General features: G+C 37.8%; 2 protein-coding genes across 2 annotated transcripts in view; one reads left to right on the plus strand and one right to left on the minus strand.

The window, feature by feature from the left end:
* Positions 1–261: 261 nt before the first annotated feature.
* LOC106935113 (protein-glutamine gamma-glutamyltransferase 2-like) lies at positions 262–5568 on the minus strand. Its single transcript, XM_015015424.1, has 9 exons — positions 5512–5568; positions 3335–3502; positions 2069–2320; positions 1801–1919; positions 1266–1394; positions 1021–1198; positions 803–938; positions 488–597; positions 262–410 (listed from the first exon to the last, which is right to left on the minus strand). The coding sequence occupies exons 1-9, from the start codon at positions 5528–5530 to the stop codon at positions 277–279; spliced, it is 1245 nt and encodes a 414-aa protein (XP_014870910.1). The 5' UTR covers positions 5531–5568; the 3' UTR covers positions 262–276.
* Positions 5569–13023: 7455 nt separating this feature from the next.
* Positions 13024–17419, plus strand: part of LOC106935116 (coronin-2A-like) — a 14807-nt gene continuing 10411 nt past the window's right edge. Inside the window, exons 1-6 of the mRNA XM_015015429.1 lie at positions 13024–13141; positions 14196–14396; positions 14594–14710; positions 14881–15030; positions 15912–16112; positions 16194–16310. Coding sequence (XP_014870915.1) covers positions 14196–14396; positions 14594–14710; positions 14881–15030; positions 15912–16112; positions 16194–16310 — 786 coding nt within the window. The 5' untranslated portion in view covers positions 13024–13141. The remainder of the gene's footprint in view (positions 13142–14195; positions 14397–14593; positions 14711–14880; positions 15031–15911; positions 16113–16193; positions 16311–17419) is intronic.

A 17419-nucleotide genomic window follows, 5' to 3' on the forward strand; every position in this document is an offset into this window, starting at 1 on the left:
AAACAAAAGAACTTAAGATTTGAAATGGAAATAAAGAGATTTGAAACTTAAAACTCTGAGAAAGTGAGAAATGTATGGAGCTAAGTTAGAGCCATAAAGTTTGTTTTAAAAAAAAAAAAGTTCTGAAACAAAAAAAGCCTTCTGATAAAAAACACACACAAACATACGCCTCACAAATATCAGTGGAATTTTTATTTTCATTTGAACAAACTTTATGGCCTCAATTTAGCTCCATAAGTTCTGCCCTTGATTGATTTTGGGCTCTATATTAAAACATTAGGAAGTCGATCTGACCTTCCACTTGACGACGTCAGCATTGACCTCGCTGAAGACAAAGGGTACGTCATATTTCAGGTTGGTGTGGCCGTCATGGATGGCGCTCACCGGAGCTGGACCGCAGCAGAACATGCCTGAGGCAAACAGATCCAACTTTAGCAACCTTCAGAAAAGCAAACTTCACTAGAGGGGAAGAACAAGGACAGTTTACCTTCACTCCTTTCCTGAGGAGTTGGATCCAAGACCTGCCAGCCGTCGTAGCGGCCATCTTGGTCGAGGTCGGGGCGCTTCATCCAACCCTCCACCCACACATGGAAGTTCCTGCTCGGCATTAAGAAATGGCAAAGCTCCTAACAATCCTACAAGGACTAATGGTGATTTATTGGTGTAAATCTAATTTATAGGATTGGTTTCTTCAAGACTAAAACTTCAAAACTCTGGAACAAAGGAACCAAGGACTGTGTCATAGTTGCTAAAAATTTGAGTTTATTGTTCATTTGGAAGCTTGGTTGAGCATTCGTCTTACCAGATACTGTCTTCTTTTCCCATTTTTTTTAATCCATACTCGTCAAAATATTGGTCAATCGTGAGGCTGTTGTTTGTGTCATGACCAGACTCAAAATTTGTCACAACGCGGCACGGTATGCCGAAGAACCGCATCACTGCAATCGGAACAACAGACGGCATTTAAATTGGCTTTACACAATGGCAACACGAGTAGAAACTGAAATAAAGGTACGTCACCTGTGCACATCACGCCAGCAAACACCCAGCACTGTCCGTACTTCACCGCCTTGCAGTCGCTCTGAAACCAGCGCTGCAGGATGCTAACGCTGCTGGTCCATCTGGTTGGACAAACACCATCGTGGTAGTTGCCATCCCAACATCCTTGTAAAACACCCATGTCGTCATAGCAGTTGATCTGGAGAAATGTTAAACCATATTAAGGTTTAAATTAAATCAAACCTTTTGAGAAAGTTTAGCCTCACCATAGCACTGATGACACGGCCAACATAGATGGGGTTGCAGCGAGCTGAAACATCATCTTCAGGGTCTCTCTTGTGTTTTGGGTTGACATCCAGTAGCTTGAGGCAAATATCCACCATTTCTTCTTCAAACTGCAAGAAACAGAATGCGGGACGTATGAGTACCAACATGTTGTTTGATGGTCGTTGCTTCTGAGTGTTCAACCACATCTTAGATGTTTATAAAGGCAATTAGTGAAAGCATCCGAGTCAGCTGGTTTGTTTTATCTACATAAACCAAACCAAAAAGCTTTGGTGTTTTCCAAGCAGTTAAACAAAGATTGCAATGATTCTGTAGACAGATTTATAAATGAATAGCGAACAGAAATTTGGTAAACATGGATTTTGTAAGTGTACCTAAAGCAAGATGGACTCCAGGATAGACCTTTGAGGAACTCCACTCACAAGTATAGCTACGGCCAATAAACGTGTTTGTTGCTTTCTACTGAATGTACAATAAATATGATGGATGGATGGATGGATTCTTGTAAAACCTCACCTGTCCAAAGTCCCAGAACATTGGACTAAAGCAGTGGGCCGTCCCTCTGTAGATGTGTCCTTGTTCATTCATCACATATTCCTGACGTTCCTTTTCATCAGGCAGGTACACCCAGTCATCTGCAAACCAACACAAAGATCTTGTCAATGAATCAACCAACATGGGCTTCTTCAACGTTTTTCCCGTTGGGGAATGTTGTTGGGCAGTTTCTGCCCATCTCTGTCTTTGGCTGGTTTGTCTGGAAAGTTTCTCTTGGGTCAGTACTCACTCTGACACCAGGGGTTGAAAAGCACCACCAGGCTTTCCTTCACAGCCGACGGCCTCCCCAGCTCTATGGACAGAGAGTATTTCCCCACTGGAGCATCAGCTGGAGGGGTCACATTGAGGGTCACACAGCCCGTCTGCAGGGAGGACGTGGCGTTGATGCTGCAGCTCCAGAGAGCTTTAGTGCCCACATCACACGTCGCTACTCTGGTACCAAAAGTGCACTTGGTCCCTCTGCTTGGTTTTGGAAAACGACCTTTGGAGATAATTATTTCAGTACATAAGTGACATTAATTTATATTTCATTAGATTCCTGATTTCTATTGACCCTTTGCAGCTACCTCACATAATCATTCAAATTGTTTTCCAAAACTGTTTTTGCCAGTTTATTCATGGCTTCTATTTGTTCGAGTTGAGCTAATTTGTGAACGTAACTCACCTGGTTGGGGCTCATAGTCGACGGTATTTACAAAAGTTGGAAATAGCTAGCTTAGAAACCGACCCGTACCTCCTTCCTCCTGACGTGTTAATAAATTACAGACTTTATCTGAATTCACAGCACGGGATTTATATTAATATGTCATAAACAGTTTTCCCTTTACACCGGAGCAGCCTTGAAAACATACAAAAGACGAAATGCTAACCAGTTTTTTTCATATATGCTAGGCTACATGACGGCGCGGCAGTGTTTCCATGGTTACCAACGGTTAGACGCCTACCTTCTACTTAATCTGATATTTGACATATTTCTAATCATACTTACTTATAAAGGATATGAATATTAATTTTACCTTATAAAACGTGTTCGCTGCCAATCCGCGGTTACACAGAGAGCTCCCAGTCGTCGTTCTGTTTGACAGCTTCTATCCATCGCATCTTTCCTCATTAAAAGTTATAAAATAAAATGACAAGTTTGGTTTGGATCCTTGTCTGTTTGTGCAAACGACAGCGCAGCATGCTATGACCATTTTCAAAGTGAAATCAACTAAATAGAAGCGATATATTAGATTATAGATGTCTGTTTTTAGATTAGCTTAAAGGAGCTTGTTGGTTGATTTGACGTCCGTCATGGCGGAATGGTCGGAGTTCCGGATAGCGTGACGTCACGTGCAAAGGGCCAATAAGGAAGGACAGAAATGATGAAATTGCTGGTAATTTGGCTGGTAAATGTATTTCTATGTAGCTCTCCAAGCTGTGCAAGCTCTCTGAATTCTTTTTTCCAAAAACAGAATTCAGAAACTGATTCAAAGCCAGGTTAAAAGTGTGGCACCTGTTTCCACCGTCAGTTTAAGTGACTCTGATGTGCTGAAAGCGAAGTCCAGCTCCAGTGTGATGCTGAAAGGCTGCCCTCGTCTCACAATTAGTTGGCTGGTAGAGATTTCATGGGTGTTATGGGCAACATTGTTGGCATGGCAGTGGAGGTCCACTTTCTTGATTGCTGGAGAAACACAACAGAAAGGATAAATTAGTGGTTATATAATATAAAAGTGGGCCCAAAGCTAAACAGACTCAAACAGAAAAGGACGACTGGACAATAACTCTGGTGATTTTATAATTAATTCAGATAAAGTGTGTTTGATGGATGAAAGATATACATTCTGGATGAATTCTGAGATTAAAGTCAGAATTAATTTTGGTCTTAATCATCTTCCGTAGAAGCAGATTTATTAGGAATGTTGTTCTTGTTGAAAGCAAACAGAGTTGCTCCTTCAGTTTCAGATCAGATTAAAATAAATCCTTTCATATTGAAAAAAGGAAGAGATGTAGTGATATTCATAAGAAAAACTGTGACCCATTCAATAAATCAGAATATCATTTTAAAAATCCCTTCTATTCATTGAGAGAAGATCATTATATAGATTAATTCCACACAGACTGTTTTTTCTAACCTCTATTTCTGTTAGTTATCATTATTTTCTACCTACAGCTAATGAAAACATAATATTTAGAATTAGAATATTACATCAGACCAATAAGAAACTTTAAAAACAGAATGTTGGCTTAAAGTGAAATATGATTAATACCTGCTGTAATAGAACATTTCATTTTTAGCCTTATTTCATCTTTGATGGAACTACTTTTTACCATTTAATTAGTGATTAATCTGCTGTGTTTTTGTAATTTCTGCAAGATGTGTTTTTCCATTAAAGAAATTTCCAGATATTGTTTAGATGTTTCCGCCGTTGTGATAGCAGAAGAGACCTGAAGACATCTTGGGTAAAATGCTTAATCTGGCAATGGTCTTAAAGGACTGACAGGTGGAATGTAGTTTGTACCCTGCTTTGACCCTGAACCTATGAATAACTGACAAAGAAGAATTAGGAGTTTCTCCTGTAATCCTTATCTGCTCTCTTCCCTGCCATAAAATCGTCCCTCCACGAGGTGAGGGATGGTTCATGAGTTGGGGGTCAGATTGTCTCTGTGGTCCATCTGGCAGTAGAGATAAGATCAGACTTTGGGAGGGTCTTTGTCTTGATGTGACTATATAACGATGTGATGTGTGTCGTTCTGGGCTTTTCTCCTGACTGCGATCAGTGAGACGGGTCTTCAAACGCTTTTGCCTTCGAATAAAGAAGCTTAAAGAGAAAGATTAATCTTTCTCTACTTATTGAAACAGATTCTCATTCCTTAATAAAAAATTCGATAACGCTGCTTAAAGGTTATTTTCAAATGGTACAATGACAACCAAGACTCATCTGGATGCATACTGTCATTTATCGAATGTAACTCTAGTTACAAAACAAGATGCTGAGAGAACTGACCTTCAAAGCAGGAAAACCACATTACACACACACATACACACACACACACACCCACACACACACACACACACACACAACTAAAATAAAGATAAAACATAAACCATAAATTAAGTCATGAGATTTTAGAAACCAGAGTTCACAGTCACAAGACGTCAACACAAGAAAAAACAATCTAAATTAAAGTTCAATGCTGAATTAAAGGACATACAAGCTTTTAATTTGTAAAAAAAAAAATCTGTTTTTATGTCAGGGAGAAACTTACTTATCTGACAGTCTGTACAGTAGAAGGATTTATTTTAAATATCAGTTTTAAACTGGGACAGGAAAACAACCTGTATATAAAATGTATGCTGTGAAATAAAAAGTTTGATTATAGGAAATACAAAAATGTACACAATATTTTTAAAGTTTGAATAGAACTGAAAACAAGAAAACAATATTTTAAAACAGGTTAATATAAGAGAGTTAGTTATTTTTGTTTAAATGTTTCACTTGCTTTTATTTAAGACCATTTTGACATTATTCGGCTTCCGTATTTTGTATTCAATGTAAATAATGGACTATAATTTGAAATATTTAAGAGTTAAACAACAACAGAGTAAAATAAGCTAAAAAGTACACAATCAGAGTTATGTTTTACTTTAAAAATAATAAATGAACATTTCTATGTGTAGCTTTAGCTCACCGTTAGCCACGCTGCACATCTTGTCCGTTGGTTCTGGAGGCTCTGAATTCGGAGAGTGAAGACGTTCTGCAGCCGCCTGGGCTTTAAAGGCGCTCTGAACACTTCCTCCATCAGATAACGACTCTGGTCCAGCAGCTCATTGCAGGTAAAAATATGTCAAACTATTTGAAACATGTGGTAAAGCAGCAGCAGGTCATAGTTCAGTGAACTCGATAAATGTGCTGCTATTCTAATCAGATGGAGGAACCAGCAGGCGGATCAACCACTGAGGACGACCTGCAGAATTTACCTGACAGGTTCTGAAATATTCTCATGACAAAAGACAATGTTCTGTCACCGACTGATGGTAATCTGATCTCTTCAGTCTGTTTCATTTCACATAACAATAAAAGGCAAAGCTGCACTGCAAAACCAAAATCTTACCAAATATTTTTGTCTGGCATTTAGAGCAAATATCTTCCTACACTTAAAATAAAACAAAACTAACTTAGAAGTAAGTCTTCAGCAACATACAGGATCCTATTTTCAGTAAATAAATGTTTTAATAGTGTGACAACAGGACGGGTTTCGGGTCAAATCCTTTAAAAACTCAGAGTGAAATCGTCACTTTTAAAAAACTCACACTTGTAAATATAATTTAACAGAAAAATACCTGCAGCATTTTTAATGAAAACTGCTGAGAAAGTTTCAAGTGAAAATGGAGAACCGGGTCAGGAAGCGTCACTGCAGGGTTTCCTCCAGAAAACCTGCTGAAGCTGGTGGTAGGGGTCACTGAGGCCGTCCATCAGTGCCTGGGTTTGGACCTTGGCTGGCATGATGCTGCCATCACCTAACCGTTCCCCCTCTGAAGCTTTTCACTTCCATGAACGTAGAAAGTTCTCCTGGGTCAGCTGACCTGTTGTGTCTCTGCTCTGTTTTCTCTCAGCTCTAGTCGATCGTGGCAGATTTCTGCTGGTTCTGAACCTGGTTCTGGTTCTGCTGCAGGTTTCTTCCTGTTAGAGGGGAGTTCTTCCTCCACAGTCGCTACATGCATGATCGTTATGAGGGGTTGCTGTAAAGTCAACGACCCAACACAAGCTGTCGCAGGAGTGACTACTGCATGAAATCTGGTACAAACATTTTGAACTGATTCCATAATAAACTTATTTATTGATAACTCGGATCAACTGGAATCTGTGACTGAACTGAAAAGACTTTCTGTAAAATGCTTTGACAACATTGTTGTGAATTAACATTATAAATACAAATTAACTGAATAACTCTGTTATTTTACTGCTTGATTTGAGGTTTGGTTGTGGGTTTGGTGCTTAATTATGTTTTTGTTTTAGCTGTTGGCGTTTCTGTTCTCTGTATAACTGCTCTCATCTGTTTGCAGCCATTTTCACCTTGTTTGTATGTTTTCTGTATTTATAATGTTAATGGCTGTAAACATGGAGTTGGGGGCGTCGCTAGCAGCAGCTCATTTGGATTTAAAGTGACAGAGGCCCTAAAAAAGCTCATTCTGATGCTTATTTCATTGTTTTCTCTAACCATAAGCTTCACATATGTAAAAATCTAGTTTATTTTCATCTTTAAACTTGTAACATGTCACGTCAACATGTCCTGTGTCTTTAGAGAGAATCTGATCACTTTCTCATCAGATCATCTCTGGTCCAGCAGCTTAATGCAGCTAAACAATATAAACTATGTGAAGCATCTGGTGAAGCTGCAGCTGATAAATGTGCTGATGGATTGTTCTATACGTTGACTGTATACATTTTATCAGACGTTTTCTTCCTCTGCAGGCGCCATCAGGTACATGGATCACTAACTGGGAATTATGTGCAGTATTTACTGTTCAGATATATTTACAATACATGAAGATAGCTTAGAGCATTCTGATTTTCACTCATCTTTCATTAGTTGATAACAATCTGATCTCTAAAGGCTAATTAACTCTTAACTTTCTCCCCAAACTGTTACGCTTATTTTATGTTACAATATAAAGTAAGCCATGTGAGCGGTGGGAATGTTGATAAATTCGACTAGACATAATATTCTGACTTTGTCTTTACAGCTTTACACATTGCATAAGGATATTTAGATACAAATGCTGGTGATTTGATTTACGGTGCCTGACTGTACAGACACGTCTCTTCCTCCCAATCTGAGAGTGGGTTGATGCAGTGCATTGTAGGATTGATAGTTTTTAAATGAGTCTCATTATTCTCTGTAGTTCAGAAGTGAGTGGAAATGAACAAACCACAATAACGTAAGAAGAGAGGTGCAGAAAAGCTGTGAGAAAAGACATAGAAAGCATCATGAAAGCATCCTAAAGGTACTGATATGTTTGTCACCACAAGTTCTACTGCAAAAAACTACAGTTTTGTGAACAAATGTGTAAGAATTGTTTTTATAGCAAATAAATAATAAAATAAAAGTAGACTCTGTGTCCAACTAAGTGTCATTTAGTGATGAAGTTACAGTTTGCAGCTGTTGCTATCAAGTAATATCTTCAAAAAGTCAAAGTGCATATCAGTTTTCAACATGATTACTCTCTTCCTTGTAGGCTGCCGTGTTTTATGTTAACCTTTGAAACACAACTTGCAGAGATATTCTCTCCTACGTCGTGTACCTTCACATGTTATATAAATAATCATGGTGGGTAAAAACACTGCAGTTTGGTTCCAGTGCAGACTGGAGATATTAGAGACACACTCAGAGTGAACCCGCTCTGAAATGTTTTAATCTCCAAAATCGATTGGATCTTGTGATTCGATGACAAGCGACACATTACCAGATTTCACTGACAATGTGAGCAAAACACAACATGATTGTTTTCAGATTAAACCCATAGATAATCTGATGCTGTTCAATTTCAGGAGACGTGACAGGGTGACGATTTGACAAGATTATCAGATTGCATGTAACAAATTGCAACATTTCTTAAATTTTCAGTTGGAGGAGTAAAATAAATTAAAAATACAGAATTACATCGTCAGCATATAGAGTTATTCCTCAGGTTTCTCCAGTATTCATACTGCTCTGTTCTCAGGTTTCTGTGTTTTGGGGTGTTTTAACACGTTCACCCCGTACATTTTGACTGGTTGCTCAAAGGGTTTGGTTCGTTTGACACAGTCTCAACATGTAAGCAACAATAAAGAAGGTTCAGATTTCCTCCAAATACTACTAAAAGTACATTCTTTCAAAAAACTTAATCAACTGTTTCACCTGGACACCATCACCAACACCACAGTAAAAGTGTGAGCACTTTTATTGATAAATTGGTTGTTTTAATCTAATTTTTGTGCACATCTGCGAGCAGTTCACGGACGTCAGAGTAGGGGGCGCCACTTCTTAATATTTTGGCCCGCAGGAGCGGTTTGATGAGGTGAGGGGGCACGCCGCGCCTGAGGGCGTCTTTCACCACGGGGCTGTTCATCATCATGGCCTCCTCCAGCTGGTTGGTCTCCATGGGGATCTCCTGGTCCATCGATGACGGGAGGCCATCTTGTTCAAACAGGTCTGCCACCAAATCCTTCAAGTCTGTGTAGTTTGATCCGATGGTTTGAAGCCTTTTCTGGACTCTCCTGAGGACGAGGTGCCGAGGCAGGTCCATTCTCAGCGCTTCACGGACTATCAGGGAGTTTTCTGGAAACGTCCTGGGCGACACGTTGGGGAAGATTACGTCTTGGTTTCAGTGAATTTCAGCTGCTCGACATAAACCTGTTGGGGTTTGTGTTTTTCCTACCGATGTGTGCTTTCTAAAGAGTCACAGCTCTTTCCAAAATGGACATTGGAGGTTTGGCTTGCATCCTGTATGTGAGGAAACAAATACCCTCCAACAGCAAAATTCAAACAAATGGTTTTGAGCTGACATGATGTGGAGTTTCCTCACCATTAAACGGATGCACATCAACGCTTGGGTCAGCTGGGAGGATTTTGGCAAAGGGCCTTGAGAGTTTGGTTGCATTGAGATAGACGAACTAAAAGAGAAAACCTGCAGATTATGTTGAAATAAATCAACAAAGAATGATCAAAAATACACAATTATATCATCAGCATAGAGGTAATTCATGAATCCCTCTAGTTTCTCGAGTATTTATACCACTCAGCTTTCAGGTGTGCACACTGCAAAAAACACAAATCAAAGTAGTGTTGGTCAAGTTTCTATTGCAAATATCTTAGTACACTTGAAACTAACTTAAAAGAAACTTTTTAGCAAGATATAGGAGATTGTTTTCAGTCAGTAATTCTTCAATATTGATAAAATTGATTATTTCTCCTGGCAGATTATTTCACTTATAACCTGACATTTTCCCATGTTATAAGTGAAGTAACACGGGAAAACATTAATATGCAGTTTTCATCAATATTAAGGAATTATTGACTTACAAAAAATTGTTATATCTTGCTAAAATGTTAATTGTAAGTTAGTTTTATTTCAAATTTGCTGTAGAAACTGGACCAATAACACAGTGTGTGTTTTCACATCTGATTGTAGACTCAGTTTAATTAGAGACCAAAACCGTTACATTTGTTAAATTTTCAGCTGATGTGTAAAACCAACCAACCAAACTAATTGAAAAACCTGTTCCCCTCCTCGCCTAAGGGGGCGCTGCACCAAAAACCACAGAAGAAAATGACACGAAAACCTGTGAAGAAGACACTGAGCGGAACTTCCTTCTTTATTACATGTGAACAAAAATGGAATAGCGACAGATTTAGTGACTCATTTCCAAGCGCTAGTTCGCATTTGTTTTGGTTGCTTTTACCCAGAATGCCCTGCGCTATAGTAAACTTCCGGTTAGTGGCTCTTGATCCACAAGCTCCACTTTCTACTCTCGTTTGTCTTGAATAGAAAGTTAAATTTGGTTAAATGTTGTTTTTCACGTTTAAAATAGTAAATAATGAAAAATTTTGAAAAATAATGTTCTTCCCCTGTGATGTCACTGACCAAATATGGCAGCAGGTCAGAAGGTTTTCAATACTGAGCACAACATTTGAGATATGTTTAAACATATATTTTACTGTTTACATTTATTCTTTTTTGTTTTGGAGGTGGAGTTATTTTCAACATTCATCTCTTTTTGACAAAAAGAAAAAATGGCTTCATTGTCATTTCATATTTCTTATTTGTAACTAAAAATCAAATGACTGTTATAAAATTCCATCTATATCCTGTATTAAATTATATATTTTTTGTCAATAGTTGAGCCATTTTATAATTGAAAACGTCTATAATTCAAATGTAAACTGCAAAATACAGTTTTACGGAGGATTTAAACATCTGTTATTAAGGAATTAATAGTGATGTAAACATTAGGATGATGCCAATTAAAAGCCTAATTGTCTGCATTAATTAAGCCATACGGGTGTTTTGGGCGTAATTTGGAGATAAATGGCATCACACATAGAGCTCCTCTGGTTATACTGTTAACCTAATCCTTAAATCATAAACATGTTTATGTTAATAAGATGCAAAAACAAAAGCTCAAAAACAAAATGTCAGCTGCGGTTAATTAGACACAAATGGCCTCATGATGATTCTGTACATCATTTAAATTCAATTTGTTTCAAGCGTTTTTCCACCCTACAAATATTTTGAAAGCAATCTTATAATTATTTTATTTATTTTACTCAATCTGGATGGTGGAACAGCCCAGATAATTTTATTAATTTCTGAAAAATTCTCAACTGCCAAACAAATTAAAGCACGAACCCGAAACTAAGTAGAAAACTGAACAGAGCCAATAATATTGGGTGCAATTTCACTGCAAAGATTAAAAAAATTAAACCTTTAAATTACATTTAATTTTGATTTTTCTTTCCTTAGATGCAGATTCCAACTAAAAAAACTTTTTTTTGAAAGTGACAAAACGACTGCCTTTACTTTTAAATCTAACTGCAGCAAAAAAGTGTAACATTTATTTACTTTGATGACTATTTTAAACCACAAACATTAAACAAAAAGCAGGTGAATATGTTTCATCTGCATTAGTTAAAAATAAAACTCATGAATATTTCTGCCATTTTCCACATTAAACTCAAACTTTTCTGTGTGTGAAAACACTGTGACTGTTTTGCAGAATCATTCGATTGTCTCCAGTTTTCTTACCTGATTTTAGTAGATTTAACATGAAAACAGCAAAATCTCCCATCAAACTGAAGCCAAGAAGCTGCAGAAGCTGCAGAACCAGAACCAGAACCGCTGACAGCTCTGCTGTGACTTCATAAGAAGTCAGAATGTTCTGTAGAAACTGCTGAGAAAAAAACTAATTGTTTTTATTTAAATCAAAACCTCAACGGCAATTTTAACATCAATAACAAAGAAAGAGATAAAACACATGAACTACATCAAAGCATTTGTACAGATGTAAGAATCACATAAAAGGAAAAGCTAAAGTGAAAATATAAAGCAAATAAAAAGCTTAAAATAAAAATGAACCAAGATAGAAATCTTTAACATCTATTCATACAAAACAATAATTAACAAAAATGTTTTGAGTCCTGATCTAAAACTAATGTTACCAATTAATCTATTGCTTATTCTGACTATTAATCAATTAATTCATTTAGCCAATTAAACTAATTTTACACAATGTTAGAAGTACATAAAAATAAAAATAAAAAAATAATTACATTTTTAAATAGGAGAATAAACATTTTATGGCCTACAATGCAAGAAGAACATTATTTTAGTGAATGTTTGATTATTTGTAGCAAAGGATGAATCTAGTTAAAAAATACTTTTAACATCAACATGTCATTAACTGATTAATAATTATACAGCAAAAGGTGATTAATAGGAAGTTTTGAATTACAGAATATGAACCAGGTGATTCTAAAACGATTAATCGATTACTAAATTAGTTGAGGATTATCTCAGTAATTGATTTAACATGATTGATCTTATTAATCATTTTAGCCTATTTAGTTGTCATAAAAAGTTATGAAAGTGTTAGAAAATATCTATTTTTTAAAAAACAAATTAACAATAATAATCACAATAAAAACAATACTGTGCAGTTATTGGACTAGAAACATTGTTCAGGATGTGCAACTGAGAAGAATGACTTTTTATAAAAAATATGCATGTATAATAAATTTTAAAAACACAACAGAACATTTTTTTTTGTCAAGATACTTTAATGTCCTAGTCAAAGTTCAACATAATGAGAAGACCTGTGAAAAGCTAAAATGTCTTCAGTGAAGAATGTTAAAGAATAAATAGTTTTATAATACAGCGAAATCAGATCTGATTCACCTAAAATTAAAACTATTTCACAGTAATTTGTTGGTCTCCCCCAGTTTCACGTTGACGGGCGTCATTAGGGTTTTCTTTGTGTTTGATGTGTGTGTGTGTGTGCGCGTGTGTGTGTGTGTGTGTGTGTGTGTGTGTGTGTGCGGCTGTAGTCGTATCAGATTGTAGCCAGGTATTTGTCGCTGAGCAGCCGAGCATAAACGGCTCGGCTAATGAAGAAGCAGAGGCCAGACGTCATGGATCAGAAGAAGAAGAAGAAGAAGAGGGGAGCCTCCAGTGAGAGGTCAGGTCGGTCTATATTTAGATGCAGAATAAAAACGTTTCACCAACTGAAATTCACGTTTGTTTGGAGGAAGAGGAGCAGCAGGAACCTTCAACCAACTCAAGGTGAGACTTTATCCATCTTTTATGTCAGAGAAAGTTTGTAACTTTAAAGCTGCTGTGTTATTATTGCCTTTTTTCCCTGTTTTATAAACATTTATACCAGTTATTACATTTTCTCTGATCTTTAGTAGCAAAAGTCAAAGGTCAGCGGACGTTGGTCTCAGCAAAAAGACAGGATGTAGCATAAATATTTAAAAGCGTTTTGTACAAAAGGTTTTCAATTTGTGAGGTGAACTGACGGTGCGATTAAAAACATGAAGCATGAAAGAAGCTGATTTATTATTTATATTATTATGAGAACCAATAACTGCGGCTGGATGCATTATTGATCAGGACCAATAATGAAGCTGCTGAGTTTGGCACGGCAAGGTTCAAAATGGGAGAAAAATTAGATTAAAAAACAACTTTTTATTTTCATAAACTGAATGCAAAACCAGTAAACTAAGGAAGATGTAGAAAATAATGAGAACAAATAAGAGCACAAGAAGAAGCTTTTCTTTTTTTAAATATATGGTACAGGAACAAAGAATAAGAATAAAATAAAGGGGAAAACAATACAGAAGTCCTTAATTACATTATAGATCGTAATAAAAAATAACAACACTACTAATGAAGAAAAAAAAATCTTTGAAACTAATAATAAAGTAATAATTCTAGTTTCAAAATATTTACACTGGAAACTAAACAAAAATACTTGGTTAAGATTTGGTATTTATGCAGTGTACTATGTAAAATCTATTTTTTTTAGCTTTAGATCATGTTATGATGTTATTTCCTCATCAAAAACAAAAGTAGATTCTTTCAACCATGTTTGAGAAATCTTTTAATGTTCATGGCAACTAGTTAGTTGTACAAAACGCCTGGGGGGACCTAGCTCCGCCTTAGAGACGCAGCTCCATTTTTATAACGACTGAAGGTAAAATTGTGCTATAAAATGGCTCTATGTGCCTAGAAAACACATCATACTGCCCCTTTTAGGGTCCGTTCTGTAGTTGATATGAAACTCCTTAAACTTCCTGCTTTGTCACTTCCTGTTCTGTCACTTCCTGTCCTCCAGATGTCGTGGCGCTCGTCTTTCAGATGCTCAAAGTTTCGCTACGTCTTCGGGAAGCCAGCGACCAAGGAGCACAGCTACGATGGAGTGCCAATCACAAGGAGCGTCCATGACAACCACTACTGCTCAGCCAATCCCTGCTTCATCGCCATGGTGACGGAGTGCGCCGGAGGCGGGGCCTTCCTAGTCTTGCCCATTCATTGTGTATGTAGGTCAAACTCAGGTTACTTCCAAGCAACACAACAGTCATTTAACTGCTACTTATTAATCTGACAAGGCCTTGAAAACCTTTTGTCTGTCTAATGTCCAAAGAAAACTAAACAAACTAAACTTTTGGTTAGAAAATTTTAAATAATTAGTTAATTTAGCAAAGTCCTCCATTGTTTTAAAATGTCTTCCAGTTGGGGAGAGTAGACCCTCACTATCCGAGGGTTTGTGGTCACAGCGGCCGAGTCCTGGACGTCAAATGGAATCCATTTAACGATTATTGCATTGCCTCGTGCTCTGAAGACTGCACCGTAAGCAGCCATGTTTTACTTTGTGTTTATTCACCTTTAAAACCTCTCCTCCCAAAGGTTTTCCTTGGCTCAGACTTTATTTTATGGTTAAACCTAAAATCAAGGTCAGGTCAACGTTAGCAGAGATTACAACATAGAGGATAAAACCATGATTATATGTCTGTATGCAGGTGAAGATTTGGGATATTCCAGTTTGTGGGGTCCAACAGAACCTCACCAAGGCCAGGAAGACTCTGACGGGTCACAGCAGGAGGGTGGCTATCATCGAGTGGCATCCAACTGCTGAGAACCTGCTGCTTAGCTCCGGCTACGACTGCAAGGTCAGACGCCTCTTTAGTCAGGGACATTTCTCTACGGAGGATCAACCACATTTATTCACAAAACAATAAAACCTGGATGCTTTCCATACTATCATTGACATAAAACAACTGGGAACAGCGATTTCCCAATTTAACCTGCTAATTTGGAGTTGCTAATCAGGCGTGTCTCTGAATATTGGCCTAAAAATCTGGGCTGGTGTTGAAGGGATTGTGTCTGTTTTTTATGTGGCTCCACAGCTCAACATTATTGACCCAGTTATGATTACACTTCTTTGTGGAATCTGAACTTGACTTGATTTGGATGAACAAAATTAGATTCAGCTAGCAGCTAATACCAGCTAGCATTAGCTGCTAGCTTCATTTGTAGATCATCCTCATGTGATCTACAAATGAGGATGCTGTTAGTCGTTCATACTCGCTTTTAAGGTTTGCCAACTAGTTTATATAATCAGTTAAAATAAACACACTAATCAGTTAAACTAAAACACAAATACACAATTAATAAGGCCATGGTCGCACATCAGGCAAGTGTGACCCAAATCTGACTTTTTTTGCACAACTGCAACCCATATCCAACTTTTTCACGGCGGTCTTTCCATCACCCTAAAAATTAGGTTTGTGCCACTTCCATATCTGGTACTAAATCTTAAACATATCCAATTGTTTTCAAAACATCTGCAGTTTAAAAGGTCGTGTCGCATTTTACCTCACTTTGACGTCACTACCTGCCTTTACATAAGACACGGCAGCAAAACGTTGCTGATATTCCGCTGATGATGAAAAAAACAATTTCGCAATTGCAGTGTTTCCATTAAATAAAAAATACTATTAAAATCCAACTTTACGTTTGTTCAGAAACTGTTTCTTGAAACCTTCTCCAGGTTCTCCTCTGGGATGTGTCCCAGTCCGGTTCTGTGATCAGACACCCGGTCCGAGTGGTCCTGATGCCCGTCCACCATCGCTACCCGTCCGAGGCGCTGCTGCTGTCCGTCAGCTTCAACAGCGACGGCAGCAGGCTGGCGGTCACGTCTAAAGACAGGCGGATTCGGGTTCTGGAGCCGCGGACCGGGAAGATCCTACAGGTTGTTTTTTAAGGAGTTCTGTGTGTTGGATTGTATATCAATTGGTGGAACTGGTAATCATCTTACTATTTGGTTTTACAGGTTTCCAGCAGCAAGACACACAGGGCTAACAAGGTTCTATACATCAGAGGGCTGAAGATGCTCCTGTCCACTGGAAGCTCGCCCTGGAACCACAGACAGATCATCCTCTGGGACCCAGTAAGGCTTTATTTTAAAACCAGCAGCTAAATTTAGTTTAGGGATCAGCTGGGGACCAAACTTTCTTTCAACAAATTTTTAATTTTCAGCTGCTGGAGTTCACTGTCACACTGCACTAAGTCAAAGCAACCAAACCTTTGAAAAACATTTTCCCCTCCTCGCCTGGTGGGGCGCTGCACCAAAACCCACTGAAGGAAGCAATTTGAAAACTTCTGAAGAAGGACCTGAGCGCAACTTCCCTCTTTGCAAAATGTAAACAAAAATGGTGTACCGTCCGATTTTAGCGGTTGGATGATTTTTCTTGTCTTCTGCAAAAGACCACGAGTCATTTCCCCCGCCTAGCATGTTTGTTTTGGTTGAATTTACCCAGAATGCCCTGTGCTGTAGTGTACTTCCTGTTTTTCATGCATTCATATGCATTCAAACCGCTGAGTTCACTTCAACCGAACCGAGACTGAGGTTTGTAGGCGGACCAGATTCACTTTTTGACTGACCTTCCCAAACAAACCGGACTTTCTAGGCAAATAAATTCCAGAAAAAATTGTTCCAGAACAACAACACTTAGCTTTTATTATTACTAAGAAACAGTGGAGTACTCATTACTTTTACAAATTCAGAGCACACTTAGAAAGTCCAGAGAATACTTACTTATGCTTATTTAGCAACTCAAAACAGAGATTAGAAAAACTTAGAATCCAGCAGCTCAGAACAGGAATGAAGTATTTATACCGATCTACCAATCTAGATCAGGAGGATCTATAGCTTCTTTTGCTCTTGTCTTTGGTTTGTTGTTTTGTTTGTATTTCCTTTTAATTCATGTAAAGCACTTTGAATTGACTGTTGCTGAAAATGAGCTTTATAAATAAATTTACCTTAGTTTAAAACGAATTAAACAGGGTTGGTGTCGATGAAGCCCCAGTCATGCTAGAAAGTGAATCCGTTTGTAACTCTAATACCATGCAAGATTCAGTCCAAAACAGGAAGTAAATTATCCCATTTCATTCTAGTACTAAAACTCCCCAGTTGTGTTTTCTATTGTTTAAACCAGGGGTGTCAAACTCAGTTTCACCGAGGGCCACTTCAGCATATTGGCCCCCCTCAACGGGCCA

This window comes from Poecilia latipinna, unplaced genomic scaffold (assembly GCF_001443285.1).
Source record: "Poecilia latipinna isolate Pla-1442-1.1 unplaced genomic scaffold, P_latipinna-1.0 Scaffold1911, whole genome shotgun sequence".
Lineage (NCBI taxonomy): Eukaryota > Metazoa > Chordata > Actinopteri > Cyprinodontiformes > Poeciliidae > Poecilia > Poecilia latipinna.